The 19,663-nt window shown below is 34.5% G+C and overlaps 1 protein-coding gene across 2 annotated transcripts in view; it reads left to right on the forward strand.

Moving 5' to 3' along the window:
- Positions 1-19,663, forward strand: part of SGCZ (sarcoglycan zeta) — a 266,376-nt gene that overhangs the window by 134,609 nt on the left and 112,104 nt on the right. For both annotated transcript variants that reach the window (XM_066383534.1, XM_066383536.1), the window contains exon 2: positions 8,193-8,294. In XM_066383534.1, the coding sequence (XP_066239631.1) occupies positions 8,193-8,294 (102 nt within the window). The remainder of the gene's footprint in view (positions 1-8,192; positions 8,295-19,663) is intronic.

The following is a 19,663-nucleotide window of genomic DNA, read 5'->3' on the forward strand; positions in this document are numbered from 1 at the left end:
GCATTCATTTATTCTGTATATTTACTGGATGATTATTGTATTTAATATGCCATTTTAGTATATTATTGTTTTTTATTTTGCTTCAGCATATTTTCATTCTGATGATTTGTTATTAAGCAATTATATTTTTTCCATGAAGCTAAAGATATGTGGGGTACTAAGGAAAGAATAAAATATTTCAAAAAATTATATTTTAACTAGATAAAATTTGGAAAAAATGAATTTTATTTTATTATCCTTTTTAAAGAGTTATTCATATTGTTAATAGGATACCAATACAAAAAAGAGATAAAAAGTACCTTTATTGTCTTATTTGATATACGAATGTACTTAAAACCTTTTCATATCTCTGATGTGATGTAATTAATGAAACTTTGAACCATATTGGCTAACAACAAAGGTAGTAAATTATGCTCCAGATGATAAAAGTTATCTTTGAACAACAATCTATTAAGATAATTATATATGAGCTGAATTAGAAGTCAAATTTATAAGTCTATCAATTATTATCACTGTAGAACTTATTTTCTAATAATAGGCAGGAATAAGGAAGACCTATCAAAATGGAAATAAAATACAGGCTGATAGCAAACAATAGCAAAAGCACAATATAATGCAGGCTGTCAACTTATGTTTTAGCTTGTTCATTCTCTTATGCTTGAGAGAAAAGAGCTCATTATAAATTATAAATAGCACTAACATAAAACAGGTAAGAAAAAAGAGTGCTTAGATATATTAACGAGAATATTTTCTTTAATTAGTAGTTGAAAATGTAATGGATTTTCTATTTATTTACTACACATTAAATAATAAATAACAAAAACGTAAAATGTACTTGCAATTATATTTATACAATCTAATAGTTTCACACATTTATTTTATTTTATTAAAATATTTAATTTCCAAAGTTTCACAAATAACCATTGTACTAGGCTTTATTTGTCCCTAAATTGCCTCTGTAAGGTCATTTTTTAATGCAAATTGGAGTATAGAATAATATCACTAGATTATCAAAGCCATAAATATATTTATTTACTGTTTTTGCTTACTTTCTTTTAAAATGCTTGATCCTAGTCATTGGGAAGACATGAATTTTTGGTTTTAACCAGAAAAAAATGTTTAAAAAATCTATATTTAATTATCTTCTTACTACTGGATTTTGTCAACCTATTTTGAAACAATTTTTAGAATAATTAATTATGCACCATATTTTGTACATTATTTAATGATGACATCATTTTTCTCAATTTCTTGTCAATACTCTCATTACTTTGACAATTACATTTGCCTGATAAAGAGTAATTCAAATCCAGAGGGTACCAACCATATAAGTAACCCTTCTAACATTAGGCCAGATACGGGTAATAAATAACTTTGTGTAAGTGAGGAAAGAGTGTATTAGGGTCAGCTCATTACAAAGTAAAGAGTGTATATTTTACCTTTAAAATATGTTTATCAACATTATCTTTGCATACATATTTATGATTTACTTTAAAATCAGTCTCAATAAATTTCAAAAAGAGTATTTCTCAACACACTATCCTTCACCTTGTTCAACAAAATCAAGTATATGATAATTATATTAAATATTGCTTGCAGTTTCTGAGGGAAATTTCTATAAATTTTAGTGATAGCATGACTTTTACAAATATACCAGTTTAATTTTTGTTTTATTTTTTATATCAAGTAAAAATATAAATTATACAGATCAATTAAATAAAGAAGCAGTTAATGATCAATACTTTATAAATCCATTCTTGGAAGGACTATGAAAGAGAGTAAGAGCGTCAGTTAAATCAGTTTATATACTTTTATAATGAGATAAAAATGAATACCCAGCTAAAACTAGAATAAGAATATAATACATATCATAAAAAAATACAAATAACATTTGGAAGTAGAGAGTAGAGGGAACTGTCGTTTCTGACTATGGTGTTAATCGGGGCTTTCTTCGCATGGGGCCTTGATGATGGGTAAGGATATTAAGGAGAGGTCACAGTAGATCGGTTCAAGCAAATAAAATAGTTCAAATAAGGAATTTTAATGGAAAAATTAGAGCTTTCTTGAGAAATGCTAATAGTTTAGTGGAGGTTGAAGGTGGGTGACAATGAGAAAAATGCAAAAAAATCTGAAAATGAAGGATTACATGAGACACATAAAGGGTCTTGAAAATTATTTTAAAAAAGGAAGAGCTACAGTAGGAGAGATTGTTTTTGGATGTTATAAAGCACACTGAATATTCATAATGAAGTACTTCAGTCTATAATCACAAGGTTGAAGTGATGTGGGTTTTTGAGCAAGAATAAAGAGCACTTTATTAAACTAGTAGTGTGAAAAATATAACCTTGCACTCCAAAAAGTGTAAGTTTGGAAGAAGTTTGCAGGTTGGAGGTGAAGTCTTGAACTTCAAGAGTGCCATAAGGAATGGGGAAAAAAAAGAAAAGAAATTGGATGAGGTTGATCGAAAACCACATATTGGCCACACAGACACAGAGAAGAGACTGACAGCTGTCAGAGAGGAGGGGCTTTGGGGGACTGGGTTAAAAAGGTGAAGGGATTCAGCAAAAAGAAAAAAGAAACCTCATAGACACAGACAACAGTATGGTGATTGCCAGAGGGGGAGGGGGAGGTCTGGGGGGTGGAAGACGGCAGAGGGGGAGCAACTGGGGGCGGAAAGAAACTTTACTTTGGGTGGTAAACAAGCTATTCAATATAAAAATAATGCATTGTAGAATTGTGCACTTGAAAGCTATATAATTTTATTAACCAATATCACTCCAATAAATTCAAATAAAAAACACAGATGTTGATTAAAGATTAATTATATTTGATATTAAAGTATTAATTTTAAATAAACAAGTAAAAGGAATGATTATCACAATTCTGCCAGATCTAGTAATAAGCTGTTCACATATTATCTTGTTAAATTATTACAACATCCCAGTGAGGAATACCATTATTTTCTAGTGATTGTAGAAAATGAATTTAGATTTAGAGAAATTAAACAACATGCCAAAGTCAACAGCTAAAATACAAAGTCGAGTTTCAAAACCAATGTGTCTAGTTCCACATTCCCTTCTAAAATGACACTATACTATTTGTCAAAATTAAGTAAATGATTATGAGATTACTAGATAGGAACAAAAGCATGGTAACTGTAACCATGTTAAACCTTGATGTAGAGCCTTGAAGTTTAAAGATCACCCCTCTGCAAACAAACAGTATTAGTTTTTATACTAATGTGAGACAAACATTTATATTATTTTAATAAAATGTTAAAAGGGGTTAAAACTATTGAATATTGCTACATAGATTAGACATTATTTTAAGCTTTCTAGTCTTCATGTAATCCTTGCAATAAACCTATCAATTCTGATATAATTTCTTTTGCACATAACAAAAGGCACAAAGAGTTTAGTTAAGTAGTTCAAGCTTACCCAGGAAGAAGGTGGCAGAGTCAAGATTGGGGCCTGGAACACAGGCACATTAGATTCTGTTACTCTCTGGAGCAGGGGTCCCCAAACTAAGGCCTGCTGGCCACATGTGGCCCCCTGAGGCCATTTATCCGGCCCCACCGCACTTCCAGAAGGGGCACCTCTTTCATTGGTGGTCAGTGAGAGGAGTACAGGATGCATCCGCATCCTGTGCTCCTGGAGTACTGTATGTGGCAGCGCCGCAAAGCGAGGCATCGCTCACGTACAGTACTACTTCTGGTGACGCAGAACACACACATCATGGCTCCAGAAGCATGTCATATCACTTGTTACGGCTAGCAGTGACAAATATGGAACCGGACATTGACCATCTCATTAGCCAAAAGCAGGCCCATAGTTCCCATTGAAATACTGGTCAGTTTGTTGATTTAAATTTGCTTGTTCTTTATTTTAAATATTGTATTTGTTCCCATTTTGTTTTTTTTTTACTTTAAAATAAGATATGGACAGTGTGCATAGGGATTTGTTCATAGTTGTTGTTTTTTTATAGTCCGGCCCTCCAACGGTCTGAGGGACAGTGAACTGGCCTCCTGTGTAAAAAGTTTAGGGACCCCTGCTCTGGAGTTTTGACAATGTTACCCTTAAAAATTACTTTCTTTCCCTTAGATGTTGAAAGAAACAAGAATAGAGTGAATTAGGAAGTTACAGAGACAGAAGGAATAAATTCACTTTCTAATGCTCTAGCAGAGGGAAGACCAGATCATTTCATCATCTCATAAATCATTAGTGGATCTGGTCCATGAATGTGAGGATTAGATTGATTATATAGTGAATATACATTAGATAGCTTTATGTATTTTCTAACTACATGGGCATAATATATACAAACTGGAAAATTTATTTTTTAATACAAAACAGGAGAAGTAAAAGGTGAAACAAATGGATATGTTGGAGTGAGGTTAGATTCACAACACGGCACTATGCTAACATTTCTACATCGCTACAGGGGAATTCCATTTCATCTAATGTAAATGAAATATAGGTATTTCTATGCCTAAATTATATATTATATAGAAAATATGAGAAAACTCTGAGTTTAAGATTCAAAACTTTCAAAAATAAATACGCAAATAGCATACATATCATCCCACTTCATATTAGATGTTCAATTCTTTTATTATAATGCTTTTATGAAAACAGTTTTTAGGGTTATTATTGAACTGGGAATTATGTTTATGATAGAATCTTTTTTTTTTTTTTTTTTTTTTTTTTTTTTTTTTTTTTTTTACTTCTCTGAGATAGTCAGTTATATTAGATGTTTCCATAGAAATCCCATGGGGAATATTCTAAAACACTTCCTTCTGACAAGCATTTGAAAATAGATATGGACAGTCACTGTGTAAGATTTAGTTAAGAAAATTCCTCTGTGAAATGTAAGGCTTTAAAGCCATGTGTCACTTCATATATCTTCTAATATTATCAGCTTTCTGAATGAGAGAGTCCCATCCCCACTACTCCTGCCATCCCTGCTCGGGCATTCTTTAAGCTTCTTCAGATCTGGAAATTTTCTCACCATCAATAGCTTGAAACCGAAGCTCATTTTCTGGTGATAAATCTGTCTTACCATATCTCACATTTCCTAACCCCTATCGATCTTGATTAATAATTTATCAGTTATCACTCTTTAACCTTATGCTACTTTTTACAGCCCAAAATTGCTGCTCTGGTTTTATTTATCCTTACTCCACCAGAAAAATAATGGCCAGATGTTTGAGGAGCACATCATTTGCTTCTTCAGAACCGCGTCTTTATGACACTCTGCCTTTCCTGCCTAGCACATCCTCAGTGTCCCGTCTGTCACTCAGCCACTTTCAACCTGTGTGCCGTGGCGGGCTCACTGGAGGCCGCAATACATTTTAAAACGCGCAGTACCTGACTGTTTAATCAAGGGCACTGACCTGTTTCCCTTAGGCTGTCAAATAAAAAAATGACAACTGCCAATGCAACAACAGCTGTCCAGTGTGAATGAACCAAAATTATACCTATTTTTTGTCGATCAGCAAAAATATATATATTTTCTTGTTTTGCTCCAAAATTTCAGTAATTTCTGTATGCTATGAGGTGAAAAAGGCTGAAAGTCGCTTCTCTAACTCAATTCTGCCTCAGTCTATTCCTAGATTGGTAGGTGTTACAAAACCGCACTAATTGGAGCCAGTATGTTAGTGACCAGGTAATCAATGTCTACACCAGGGACACTTGTCACTTTTGAAAGTGAAAGAAGATGTCATAAAACTGCTGTAAACAGCTCTGTCTCAGAGAAACCAGGGGAGTCATCATCCCAATAAATGTAGACCATTTTTCGCATCAGAAACAGCCTTTAGCCTGACCTGTGGTGGCGAAGTGGATAAAGCGTCAACCTGGAAACGCTGAGGTTGCTGGTTCAAAACCCTGGCTTCCCGGGTCAAGGCATATAAGGCACATATGGGAGTTGATGCTTCCTGCTCCTCCCCCTTCTCTTTCTCTCTCTCTCTCTCTCTCTCTCTCTCTCTCTTCCCTCTCTATAATAAATAAATAAAATCTTAAAAAAAAGAAACAGCCTTTAGTGATGCTTAAAATTCTCATATTTATTTACTTTTGTTTTTAGCCAGTTCCCTATTAAACATTTCCAATGTCAACTTTAAGTCAGAGCCTCAAGAAATGAGTCCCTTCTTCCCATTCCTAATTTAATTCAACCAAAATCTATTAATTTCTCCTTTGATGAGAAGATTGAGACCTCCCCACATAAACATTTCTCTTGTAATAGTCATTTTCCTTGTCTAACTTAAAAGCCTTTTAATTCTTTTTGTTTTAAATTTTATTTATTTATTTATTTATTACAGAGACAGAGAGAGTCAGAGAGAGGGATAGACAGGGACAGACAGGAATGGAGAGAGATGAGAAGCATCAATCATTAGTTTTTCATTGTGCGTTGCAACACCTTAGTTGTTCATTGATTGCTTTCTCATAGGGCCTTGACCGCGGGCCTTCAGCAGACCGAGTAACCCCTTGCTGGAGCCAGTGACCTTGGGTTCAAGCTGGTAGGCTCTTGCTCAAACCAGATGAGCCCGCGCTCAAACTGGCGACCTCGGGGTCTCGAACCTGGGTCCTCTGCATCCCAGTCCAACGCTCTATCCACTGCGCCACCACCTGGTCAGGCAAAAAAACCTTTTAATTCTTACTCAAAAGTGTATTTGTGGTTTTTTACTGTCTTGCTTTCAGAGTGGGCACAAGGAGTACAGACTGGGACTATCCTAATCTCTGGGCTTTCCTCTTGTCCTACTGATCACAACTTCCCAGAATATATAAAATACTACTTTCCATCCTACAGACCTCAGTCATTCTCTAACAGTTTCTCTTTGCTTACATACATATCTCTCCACACAGTATTTCCTCATCCATCACAATAGGTCCTAGCATACCGTAGTAATTAGCACCTCCCAAATCACTTTCTACAGATGTGATGGTTTATGTGATGGCTGAATGTTTCAACGATACTTCACAGTTAGAAAGTCTAAAGATGAATTTATTCTTGCTTTTGAGCCTACAAATTTCAGGATCATAGTATAAAAACCACCACATTTCCTTAGTTAGTCATAGTGGTGACATGTTGAATTAATTTTAAATATTCCCTTTTTTAGTATCTCCAGATAAAATAGTCATGGGGTCTGATAGGCTGTTCTTGCACCACACTTATTGCCATCTTGTTCATTATTAAATGATGCTTTGTCAATTAGACCCATATATAGTTATTCTACCAGCTTAATCTTAAAGCTTAAACACTAATAATTTGAACTATTTGAGAACTTTCTCTGTTTCTTCCCTTGCAGGCAGAAGTAAGTACAGACTCCTTAGCTTTGCATTCAGGGCTTTCTTTGCTCTGGCCTCAGAACATAGTCCCCGTGTAGTATCTTACTGGATTTCATACATTATCCAGAGTGGAGGGCAATACTATTTCATATGTTGTTACCAGAATGTTCATTTTTGTTCCTCCCTATGGACATTTCCTGTTGAAATTCCATATATTTAAGGCCTTTGTCAGAGTCCATCTATTCCGTGAGATACGGTATACTCTATTGCCAGATTTGAAATCTCCTTTTTTAATTCTCATTAGCATTCTGTTCTTACTTTTTAAATTTATTTTACAGTCTCATAGGCATTATTCATTCACTTATTTTATCTTCCTCAGAGAATATTATTTTCTAAAGAAGAGGACAGAAGCTTTGCTCATGATTTGAGTACTGCATCACCGTGCTTACTTGTACTAAGCAATCATTAATTACTAAAATTATTAAATGAATGTGGCTACTTGAATATTATAGAAATATGTGTATAACTGCAATATAAAAATACTATTAATTCTCTGCAAATAAAGTTGTTTCCAAAGTCAGATAGCAAGTAACATTATACCTAATAAACAGTTAAACAGGCTGATTCCTGAAGAAAGGACAGGATTCGTTCATAAATAAATCCTGGTCTCTGACAAATCTGGATGAATATACCAGGTTCTTTATATATTTCTCTTACCCTGTTCATTTTAAACAGAACCCTCTACATGCATGCAAAGTGCTGCAATCATTCATTAAATAGATTCAATCTCTTATTTTCCTTAAATCATCACCGACTTGAGCTACTGTTTTCTCGATTTAGGCCTTAGTAAATTATGGCCAGTCATTCATTCTCTAATTAACCTAAAAGTGAACTATATTTCATTGCTTGTAGGATGGTATGGGAAATCTGAGAGTCACCAAGAAGGGAATCCGACTTGAAGGTATATCTGAGTTTCTACTTCCATTGTATGTGAAAGAAATTCATTCCCGAAAGGTATGTGATACTGGCTTTGGCTTACTGTAAAAAATAATTTAGAGGTTCTGTTTTAGCTCAAAATAGGAGGATAGAGCCCCTGTATCTCTTCAGTATGTATTTAAGATTCCTTAAGCTAAAGGCTTACTTGAAGAAATCAAAACAATGTAACAACAGAAAAACTATTGTACATTTGTTTTAAACTAACAAATTAGAGAGCCACTCTGAATTAAACTGTAGTGTTGACCTTACTAGTCTGTAAAATGTGCTCCTCTATTTTCAGTGGAAGTTAAAAATATACACTTATAGTAATTTCAAAAGGGGCTTTTGATATACCTTGAGTAATTTTTGCTGGTAGCATTGACTTGAATACATTATTTTAGTTTAGTATATTATTAATCCTTTTAGTTTTAATGGACATATATTTTCTAAGAGATGACAAAAAGTCTTAGTATAGAAATTAAATTTCTTTCTGAATGTGCTTTATTTAAACCAAATAAGAATATTATTTTTTCAACTGTGTATGTGTGCTATGTGTGTTTTACCACTTGTCAGCATGTTCAAATCCAGGCGATTAGAACTTAGCCATTGTTCATTTTGGCTTAAGTGTGTTACCTCTCAGAGGGTAGTAAGCATTCTTGGGTACATCAAAATCTAAGTAGTAGAATCTTGCAAATATATTAAGCTTTCTCCTAGGATATGTGTGTAGATGTGGAAAGAAATTTATTAAGACAGAACAAATTGAAAGTGGGTTGTATAAAATAAAATGTGGGAAGATTGTTAACTTTATTTCATCAATAAGGAAGTGTTTTTGAAACTAAAATTATGTTTCAATATGACTGATATAGTATCTTAGCAAGTGGGTTACATAGTAAAACATAATTTGATAATTTGCTTCAAAGCCATTTTTCCCCTTAAATATGAAAGTGACAACAGAACATTCTTTTATTAAAAATTTTTTTAATTAGGATAATTATGTTAATTTTAAATTTTATTTTGTTATATGTGAACCTGGAGCACTTTACTAATATACTATAGAGACTGCTACTCTGGGTACTAGAAATTAAATAGTGTGATTACTTTTTGGGATTTGGTCAGACAGATAACACAGTAGGCACATGTATGAATATCTAACCTTACATGATTAATTATAAAAATAATTAAACTTAAAATTTAAAAATTGGTTGGTTTTTTATTATTTTTATGAAAACTAAAAAATAACATACTTACACATACATGTTAGTGTCTTCCCTCCTTCTGGGAGCCACTACAACCTACAGTTATTCAATGATCTCCTGTTGTGCTCGGCACTATTAAACAATTTAATAGTCAAAGAAATGAAAAGTTATATGTGGAAATCAAGAAATCACTTAACATGGGAAGAAGATAAGAGTAATCAGAGGCAGGACCGTCTTTGAAAATGCATCCATTTTAGACCAAATTGTAGTGGCCGTCTGGGAATACACTGTAGAGAAAGAATGCACCTCTTCCCCGGAACATTTTTGAGAGTATCACTACAGATGGAAACTAGGATTCTCACAGGGAAGCTGGATGAGTGTTCACTCCATCTATTGACCTAATAAGAAGGAAGCCACTAAAGTGTGAGGTGGTGGCAGTCAGCTTCCTAACCTTTGTCCCTGGCGTTGTTTGCAACGTCCGTTCACCAGTGTTTCTAAAACACGCTCTATTGATTGACATTTATAGGATCCTTGTTACATCTCCAGTCCAGTCACTTGTCCTTTCTAGGTGTTCTCTCATCATCACGTGCCTCTAAGAAACTGCGAAGCACGGGACACAGCACAGGCAGGATGCATGTTCCGCCGGCTGCAAGGCTGGAGGTGTGTAGCTTAAGAACAGAAAACACCTTTCATTAGCAGTTCCCACATTAGGTTCTCTTGTTCCTGAATGAATGCAGCCCTGTATTCTCTACCACGAAGCCTCTTCATTATTTTAAAATGCCAGACACAATTTCCCTGAACCTTAGTTTTCTCATTAACAAAGTGAGTTTTGTTGAAACTTATCAAAGTACTTAATTCTTAAGAAAGAATGCAAAGAAATTCAGCAATACTAGTAGACATGAGATTAAAGTTTAAGAAAACGTGTTGTACATGTCAATCTCTTGATGCAGTTTAATGTATTCAAATATTTTATGATTAAATGTCAAATTTCCTACAGGTCTAAGATAAGCAAGTCTATTACATTCTAAAGGCACTTACAAAGATTCCGTTAAACTGAGACTACTATATGTATAATAAATTTGATTTGTACAGATTTTTTTCTTGCAGTCTTGGTGTGTCTGTGTGGGTCGGTTTCTGTGTTTTCCTGAACTAATGCTAGCAGGTAGCCTTTTAAATGTTTAGCTAGAATTCCACTCTGTAATGAAGAATTTTCTTTTTCTTTCTCTCTCTTTTTTTTTTTTTTTTTTTTTTTTGTAACAGAGACAAAGAGAGACAGAGGGAGGGACAGATAGGGACAGACAGGAAGGGAGAGAGTTGAGAAGCATCAATTCTTCGTTGCAGCACCTTAGCTGTTCATTGATTGCTTTCTCATATGTGCCTTGACCGGGGAGCTACAGCAGATTGAGTAACCCCTTGATCAAGCCAGCGGCCTTGGGCTCAAGCTGGTGAACTTTGCTCAAACCACATGAGCCCTTGCTCAAGTTAGCAACCTCTGGCCTGGGTCCCCCACATCCCAGTCGGATGCTCTATCCACTGTGCCAATGCCTGGTCAGGCTAAAGAATTTTCTTAAAGTTACCTTCTGGATATATATGTATTTACATAGATACATAGAAGTAATAAAGAGATTTCTATTTGTCAGTAAATAAAGTTGGCCACAGAGAGGCACTTATAATCTCTTAACCTAATAAACCAGGGGCCGTTTCTACTGTCTGCAAGCTAACTGACACCCCCCCCACTAAACTTGTATAGATATGTACAGTCTTTTGTTATCTATCACAGTTTAGTCTCTCCTTCCTGTTTAAAAAAATCAACCTTTTCTAAGTGGTCCCTTATATCAGTACACAGAAAAATATTATCTATTCAAAACATCTTAGAATTCAATGCAGGTTTCAAAATGAATACATTGTTTTCAGGGAGTACGCACTCAGTGAACATTTGGGAAATGCAGTATATAGTTTTCTTCAAAGAGGAAGAATACTGAAGGGTGTGGAATTTGAGGAAATCTTACATAAATGACAACATTCTAAATCAATTTTTAGTGCGCATGATCTAACATTAGGTAAAAAATTTTGAAATAATTGGAAATTTAGACATGTTATCACCAGGCTTTTTTTGTTTACTCTTTGTTTTTTTGTTTTTTTTTTTAAATGTAATTGGACTATGTTTCCCAAGGTTTCACGAGTCCAGACTGCTAAGGGGTTTAAATTAGCTGCATTTCACTAATTCTTACCAGAATGTTTGCATCATACAGGTCTCTAGAACTTCTTTAAGTGTTACCTAACTTCATCTGAGATTAGCTAAAACAGCTGTCTTGTTTACTTTTTTTCTGTTCAGGGATCCTAGTGAAGGTGGTACCCAGCACCGCCCTCTGATCCCAACATCCTGCATGCCAGATTGATAACTGGGCCGGGCAACCGCTACCAGATAATTCCCATTTCAGTAGCACCACGCAAAGAAAGACATTTGCTTTCTCTCTGCTTCTGGTGTTGGCAGAGCTGAGAGTAAGGCTCCGCTCTGCCCTCCTGCACCGTCATTGCACCTGACATCAGAGCCGGGATGCTAACTCAGTTCTTGGTGACCACCAGCTTTTTACCTTGTGTAATCACTACTTCTTTATGGAGTTCAGACTCAAAGCCACGGGGCCAGGAAAGCTCAGCAAACCTCTCTCCTCCCAACGTGCCGCTCTCCTGACTGTCTTTTCCACGTCCTTTTCTCCCATATCACTCGCTTTGAGGGTTTCTTTTGCCCACACAAACCACTTGGTACACAGAGATATCTGCAGGCTCCTATAATCACATCATCATCATCACTAACTTATTGCATTTCAATACTTAATGCGGATGAATTTGATTATTTTACTGTAATGTCTTTAACCAAATTAAAAAAAAACAAAAACTACACATCAGCCCCAAATGTTTACACTCAGAAAAAAAATTGTTAACATATATTGAATATCGTCATTTATATTATATGTTCATACATCTGTACAAGCATAAAGAAAAGTAAGTAGAAAGGCTGATACATGCTATTTATAATAATATACTAACTTAGAAGAAATATAATCTGAATTAAATGTTGAAAGAATTTCCGAACTTAAAATTTCTTCAAAACAAGAATTTTTTGTAGCTTGTCTTTATGTTAAGAATAAAAGCTTGTGAATACCATTAAGGAGCTGGATGCCTTAGCTCTATGGTTCAATTTCAGACACTGTTCATTAACTCCCTGCAGTGCAATTTGAGGTGATTAGCTTCTCTCCAATTTGTCCTTACCCTCCTTCATTTTCAGTTTTCGAACAATTATATTATTTTAACTTTGTCGGAGTTCATAGTGTTTGCATTCTGTTCTGCAACAGTAATTGCCTTGGCACTATGATCTTAATTCTATATATAGGTGGCTGCAGTATTCACCACCAATATTATATTGTATTATGGCTTCCCTGTGACTGAATTCATAATGCAAATCGCTCCTCTTTTCTTGTATATTTCACTGTTCATTTGCATGTTTGTTAACCCTTGAAATATTTCATGCTTAATATGTCTGATTTCTTTATTTTTTCTGGGGATATTATTTATGATTTATCTCTTTTTTTTCTGTTCACTCACTGCTCTATCAAATTCTTGCCCTGAATATTACCATAACGTGTCTGAAGGCAGCCTAATACTTTTATCTTGTTGATAACATAAATGTTAGGGCCACATGTTGCTACGTTATTTGTTTTACTAGAGAGATTGTTGGTGAGAAGGGGGAGACAAACTGTGACTTTTTCTCTCATCGCTGGTGCCACTACATGGCTTCTGCCAACCCCAACCATACACGGGCTATTTTAAATCTATGGGTTTTAGGGGCCCATTCAGTCTCTGTAGACGTTCCAGTGGGATAGACAATCCTTCATTCTCGGTGTGTTGTTCTAGTCTTATCTACTTTACCACTCCCTTTTCCTTTATCCAGACTAGTTCATTTGGGTTAGATAGCTCAGAAGTATATGAATCCTCTTTTTTTCTTCCCGGGGTATGGAAAAAAGTACAATATAAATACATGTTATATACTGTTATGAAAATATCTCTTCTCTTGGTTCCCACTTTTCTAAATTTACAGCATAAGCTGTATCAAGAAATTGTTGGTTGTTCCAAAGAAAAATTGAAATTTATTTAAAATGAGTGATTGTGGCTTAATTTGTTAAGTAGTGAGAGAATTTTCTGAAACTTTTCTAATCTGACATATAGTATTAGATAGAATCTCTTCCTTTTTTATTTCCTTCCTACCTTACTTCCTTTCTTTCTTCCTTCTCATTTTCTCTTTCTTTCTATTCTTCATGGCCAATAATAGTGTAGGATGCCATAAGTTTTTACTATTACTAATTTGACCCAAGACTTTTTTCATCTATTGCATTCTTACATATACATAGAAGTATTCCTGATGTCTCTGTTCTACTGATATACATTATACTTAGACAAAAACAAAACTGATTTTAAGGAATGTTTTTTTAACTTTTTGTTTTCTAAAGATCTTTTGCCTATTGTGCATTTTATTTTTCAAATAAACTTACTGATCAGCAGTCAAGTTTCATAAAAATTTCTTTTGGGAGTTAATTTGTAGCTATATTTAATTTGTGAAGAAATGACATCTTTACAGTTTTAAGTTTTCCTATCTAAAAACATGACTTCTCATCTTTTTTCAAAAGTTATTTTGTGTTGTTCAGAAACATTTCTTGACATTCTTATACGTAGAAGCATCACAAATTTCTTCTCACTCACTTTATGCTTCTTGTTGCTGATGGGAATGGATTTTCCATGCACTGTTCTCATCAATGTTTTTGCTTATGTAGAAAAACTGTTCTCTTTGATGTTGCAAATTTAATCTGTCCGTTTTCTTGAAATTTTATTGTTTTAGTATAACTAAAATCAATTTTGTATATATTCAGAGAAATAATGTTTTTCAGTAATATTAGCTAACCTTCAGCATATACTAGCCCTCTAGAATCCAATTCTTGGTTTTAAATCCTAACTCTGTAATTTACCGGTTGCTAGTTACCCTATTTAACCTCCATGTGCATTATTTTTATGAGCTGCAAAGTCAAGTTAGTAGTGTCTCCTAATATATTTAAGGACTAGAGTATTCCGGTTACTATCAATATTTAGAAGAGTTAAAAAAGATAAATCCCTTATTACAGGTTATAACTGAAGAAATATTTTGCTTGTTAGTTTTAATAAAAGCTAAACATTATACTAAATATTTTACATATTTTATCCCTTATTAGTCTTATTATGTGATGGCAATTATTATCGTAGCATATTTTGAAAAGAGGTGTTAAGTATTTGCTAACATATTGTGAATGAGATGACAGAGTAACAGGAATCAAATACGATATCAGAGAATTTTGATCTGAATAGTTGCTCTTAATTAATGTGGAGGAAAGAAGGGAATGAGAGAAGATTATGAGCACATATGTGGGGCTTTTTTTTAACTAGAAGAGCATGATGGATTTCAAATTAGGCAGATATGAGTCTGGATTTCATTTTGGGGATAAAAACTAAAGACAAAAATTAGAGACTTATCTATCTGTTTATATCCATATTTTTTCCTGTATCTAATTTAAATACATGGAATTAGAAAAAAAAATCAAGTAAGAGAATGAAGATAGAAAGTATAAGAAATCTTCTTAATGAACATTAGGCAGTCCAATATTGAAGATTTTGAAAGGAAGTAGAAGAATCCATTTTAGACTGAAAAGATGAAGTAGGAGGAAACCAAGAGCTTAGGATCCTGGAAACAGAAAAGATAGTGTTTCCAGGTTGATAGAGTGAAAAACTGTTTCTAATACGTCAAATAACATGAAAATTAAAAATCATCCTTTTATTATCAACTTGATTAATGTTTAATCAAAAATAAATGTTGGTGGCCCTGGCCGGTTGGCTCAGCGGTAGAGCGTCGGCCTGGCGTGCGGGGAACCCGGGTTCGATTCCCGGCCAGGACACATAAGGGAGGCGCCCATTTGCTTCTCCACCCCCCCCTCCTTCCTCTCTGTCTCTCTCTTCCCCTCCCGCAGCCAAGGCTCCATTGGAGCAAAGATGGCCCAGGCGCTGGGGATGGCTCCTTGGCCTCTGCCCCAGGCAGCAGAGCGACGCCCGGGAGGGGCAGAGCGTCGCCCCCTGGTGGGCAGAGCGTCGCCCCTGGTGGGCAGAGCGTCGCCCCCTGGTGGGCAGAGCATCCCCCCTGGTGGGCATGCTGGGTGGATCCCTGTCGGGCGCATGCGGGAGTCTGTCTGACTGTCTCTCCCGGTTTCCAGCTTCGGAAAAATACAAAAAAATTAAATAAATAAATAAATAAATGTTGGTTTTATTTTCATAGTTTCAGATATCTATCACATTTTTGGATGTGATTTGCATCATTATTTTTACTTAATATTGAATGATTGTCATCAAAAAAGTATCCAAATGTAAAACAAAACATTTTTATTACTGGGGAAAACATTTTTTTGTTGTTTATAAGGTAGTAGCCTTTGAATAAACAGGTGAATTAAGCTTATAAATATTTTTTATTTGGTATTTGTGTATATATTTGCTTTTGCTAGTTTTTTTTTACATTTTTTTTGTTTACATTGCTTTTTTTGCTTTAATAGTTTACCAGCCAAACAGAATTTCATTGAGAGGCTCCTATTTTGTTTTCTTTTTTCTATACACTATATCATTTTTAATAGCATAAAATTACTTTTTCTTAAAGGTATGGTTGAATTCTACCAATGAAACTGTCTAGTCATTGTGACTTTTCTGATGCAAAATCTTTTACTAATTTTCTAATTTTTCTCTAGAGATTGGTCTCTCTTATTCAACTTTATCATGACTCACATTAATTTTTTCTATAAAATCATACATTTTATACAGATTTATGATTTTTTCTAATCTAGTATACAAAGATGATCTTATTTTTTATCCATATTAAAGTATATATATAGTACAGTATGTGTCTATAATGGATGTGTATAATATGTATATATTGTTGCAACCCACTGAATTGATTTAATGACTCCATAGTGTGTTTGATTTGAAAAACACTGACATACCTATTAGCTACTCAGATAGCTTGTTCAATAAATTTATGACCAAATATCTTCTCTTCTCTCAGATATTATAGAAATAATGGACTTTTCAGTTGAGAGTGTGAAACACATTATTTAAATTTCAGAGAACAAAGTGTAAAAGGTATAAATTTCATAAAAGCAGTAATGTTTTTTGACTACTTTCTCTTTCTCCAACCTCTCTACCTCAAACTACCTTTCCTAATTTTACAAAAGTGATGGGTAACTATCATAAGTCTTTTTTTTTTACACACATTAAAAAAATATATTGCTTAAGATGTAAGAAGTTTAGAGTGGGGGGGGAGGACTGGCTAAACCAAAAAGAAGTTTGAAGATACATTGCACTTGAAGTAAAAGTAAAAAGATGATGATGATGATGATAGATAGATAGATAGATAGATAGATGAGAAATGATAGATAAATAGACATAAAAATATAGAGATGAAAAGTACCAATGACAAGGTAAGAATTATTCAAAACAAAGCATACATATTTATCCAAGCCATGACAAAAAATATTTATTTTATAATTATAAGGAAAAATTAATTTAGTTATCTTGGGATAATATTAACATATTTATTGAGGTAAAACAGTCAAGCATTTTCCGCAGATGTGTTCTATTATTTGAATAAGCTCAATTTGAGTTCCAAGAAAATGGTGTATTACACAAAATACATTTGAAAATCGTATACACTATTTAACATGTATATCTCTTACAAACATTAAATTTTTACATGAAAATATTGCTTATATCACTTAAAAGTGTTTGAAATAACAATGTTTTAAAAATATTTTAGAAGAGGAATAAGCAAAACTATATTTGAAGAACAAAGACATAGGGAAACTAAGATATTTAGAGCTTCACAAATGCAGGAATGTTAATTTAGAATTTATCCTTAAGGCATTGAAACTCCAAAATTCCTTTATTATCTTAAAATTTTTAGTTCTCTGTATTTCAAGTTGATAAAAAGCATTTTTTTTTTTTTGTATTTTTCTGAAGCTGGAAACAGGGAGAGACAGGCAGACTCCCGCATGCGCCCGATCGGGATCCACCCGGCACGCCCACCAGGGGGCGATGCTCTGCCCCTCCGGGGCGTCGCTCTGTTGCGACCAGAGCCACTCTAGCGCCTGGGGCAGAGGCCAAGGAGCCATCCCCAGCGCCTAGGCCATCCTTGCTCCAGTGGAGCCTCGGCTGCGGGAGGGGAGGAGAGAGACAGAGAGGAAGGAGAGGGGGAGGGGTGGAGAAGCAGATGGGCGCTTCTCCTGTGTGCCCTGACCGGGAATTGAACCCAGGTCCCCTGCACGCCAGGCTGACGCTCTACCACTGAGCCAACCGGCCAGGGCCGATAAAAAGTATTTTTTTTAAATATAATAAATGACATTTATTAACTGAAAAAGCTGTTTATTCTTTTCTAACATTTTTGGTAACTGCATAGTAATTAATGTGTTACTCCATCATTCTTTTTTAATATTTCTTTTTTTGTTGTTTTTTATTTTTATTTTTATTTTTCATAATTATCTGAAGTTGGAAACAGGGAGGCAGTCAGACAGACTCCCACATGCCCCCGACCAGGGGGTGATGCTCTGCCCATCTTGGGGCTTCGCTCTGCTGCAACCAGAGCCCTTCCAGTGCCTGAGGCAGAGGCCACAGAGCCATCCTCAGCGCCTGGGCCAACCCTGCTCCAATGGAGCCTTGGCTGCAGGAGGGGAAGAGAGAGACAGAGAGGAAGGAGAGGGGGAGGGGTGGAGAAGCAGATAGGCGCTTCTCCTGTGTGCCCTGGCCGGGAATCAAACCCGGGACTTCTGCACGCCAGGCCAACGCTCTACTACTGAGCCAACCGGCCAGGGCTAATCTTTTTAATATTTCTAAGACATGTAGTGGTAGAAATTTTGTAAAAGATACTATGCTGAGTCTCAAATAAGATAGAAGAGGGTAAAAGGGGATAAATGGTGATTGAAGAAGACTTGACTTGGGGTGGTGAACACACAATGCAATATACAGATGATGTATTGTAGAAATGTATGCCTGAAATCTATATAATTTTTTTAACCAATGCCATTTCAATAAATAATATTAATAATAATAATAATAAAAAGATCATTTCTATAAATAGAAATATTTAGTATCTTAAAACTAAATATTCTTTACTCTTAAGTATTAAAAACTTACTCTTAATTATTACAAGTTATAATCTTTTAGATTATTGTAGCTTGATTTGCCAGGATAAACAAAGAGGCAGGAATTAGGGGAAACAGCTTTAACTAGGAAAACAAATTATGCATTTGTCTCAAACAACTAGATCTCCTTAGGGCTTGAACACAGAGACCAAAGCATAATCAAACAAACAAAATCCCACTAACTTGATTCAGAGTCTATTTTGGACCAGTGATATGCTTTTAATACTTTTAATACTCATAATAAGCCTCTACAAGAGGTAGATTTTATTTTTGCTTTATGGAAGAGTCAACAGTTTAAAAGAATTTAAAATCTCAAAGATTTTCAACAAATAGTTATTATTCTTGTATTAAAATCCATGTCTAGTGGCTTTGAAGCAACTATTGTTACTCTAATATACTGCCTAATATTAATTTTCTAAATTAGTGGTTTATAAATAATTTTTAGATGTGAGATTAATTTTTCAAATAAATTCTTTCAAAACCAAAATCAATATAAAGCAAATAGACATGAAACTCAATCCCATCCATGCCAAGAATCGGTTGGACCTTTGGTGCTCTTGCATTATAGTTTGAAAAACACTGGTTTTTACTAATATTTCTAGTATTGTTCTCCACTTTTCTAATTGTACACTCAGTAGAGCTGTCAAAATTAAATTACTATCAAATACTATAACTACTTTTTTATTAATATTTCATCATAATAAGTTTCCTCTTCACCGTAAAAGCACATAATTTATTGTAGTCATAATTTTGTCTTTTTAAAAATATTTCCACTACAATTCTCTTATTTTTCTTTACATGAATATAATAATTGAAATATTTGGATAGTCATCTTAAAATAAAATAGCCATTTACTTTACTAGAGAAATTGACTTTATTTGTAAACAGCACAGGAATTTCAGCTGGGGACATGCAAGCTTCAGCAAACTGTAGGCTTTCCAGAGAACAAAGGAAAGTT

Source organism: Saccopteryx leptura, chromosome 4 (assembly GCF_036850995.1).
Source record: "Saccopteryx leptura isolate mSacLep1 chromosome 4, mSacLep1_pri_phased_curated, whole genome shotgun sequence".
Lineage (NCBI taxonomy): Eukaryota > Metazoa > Chordata > Mammalia > Chiroptera > Emballonuridae > Saccopteryx > Saccopteryx leptura.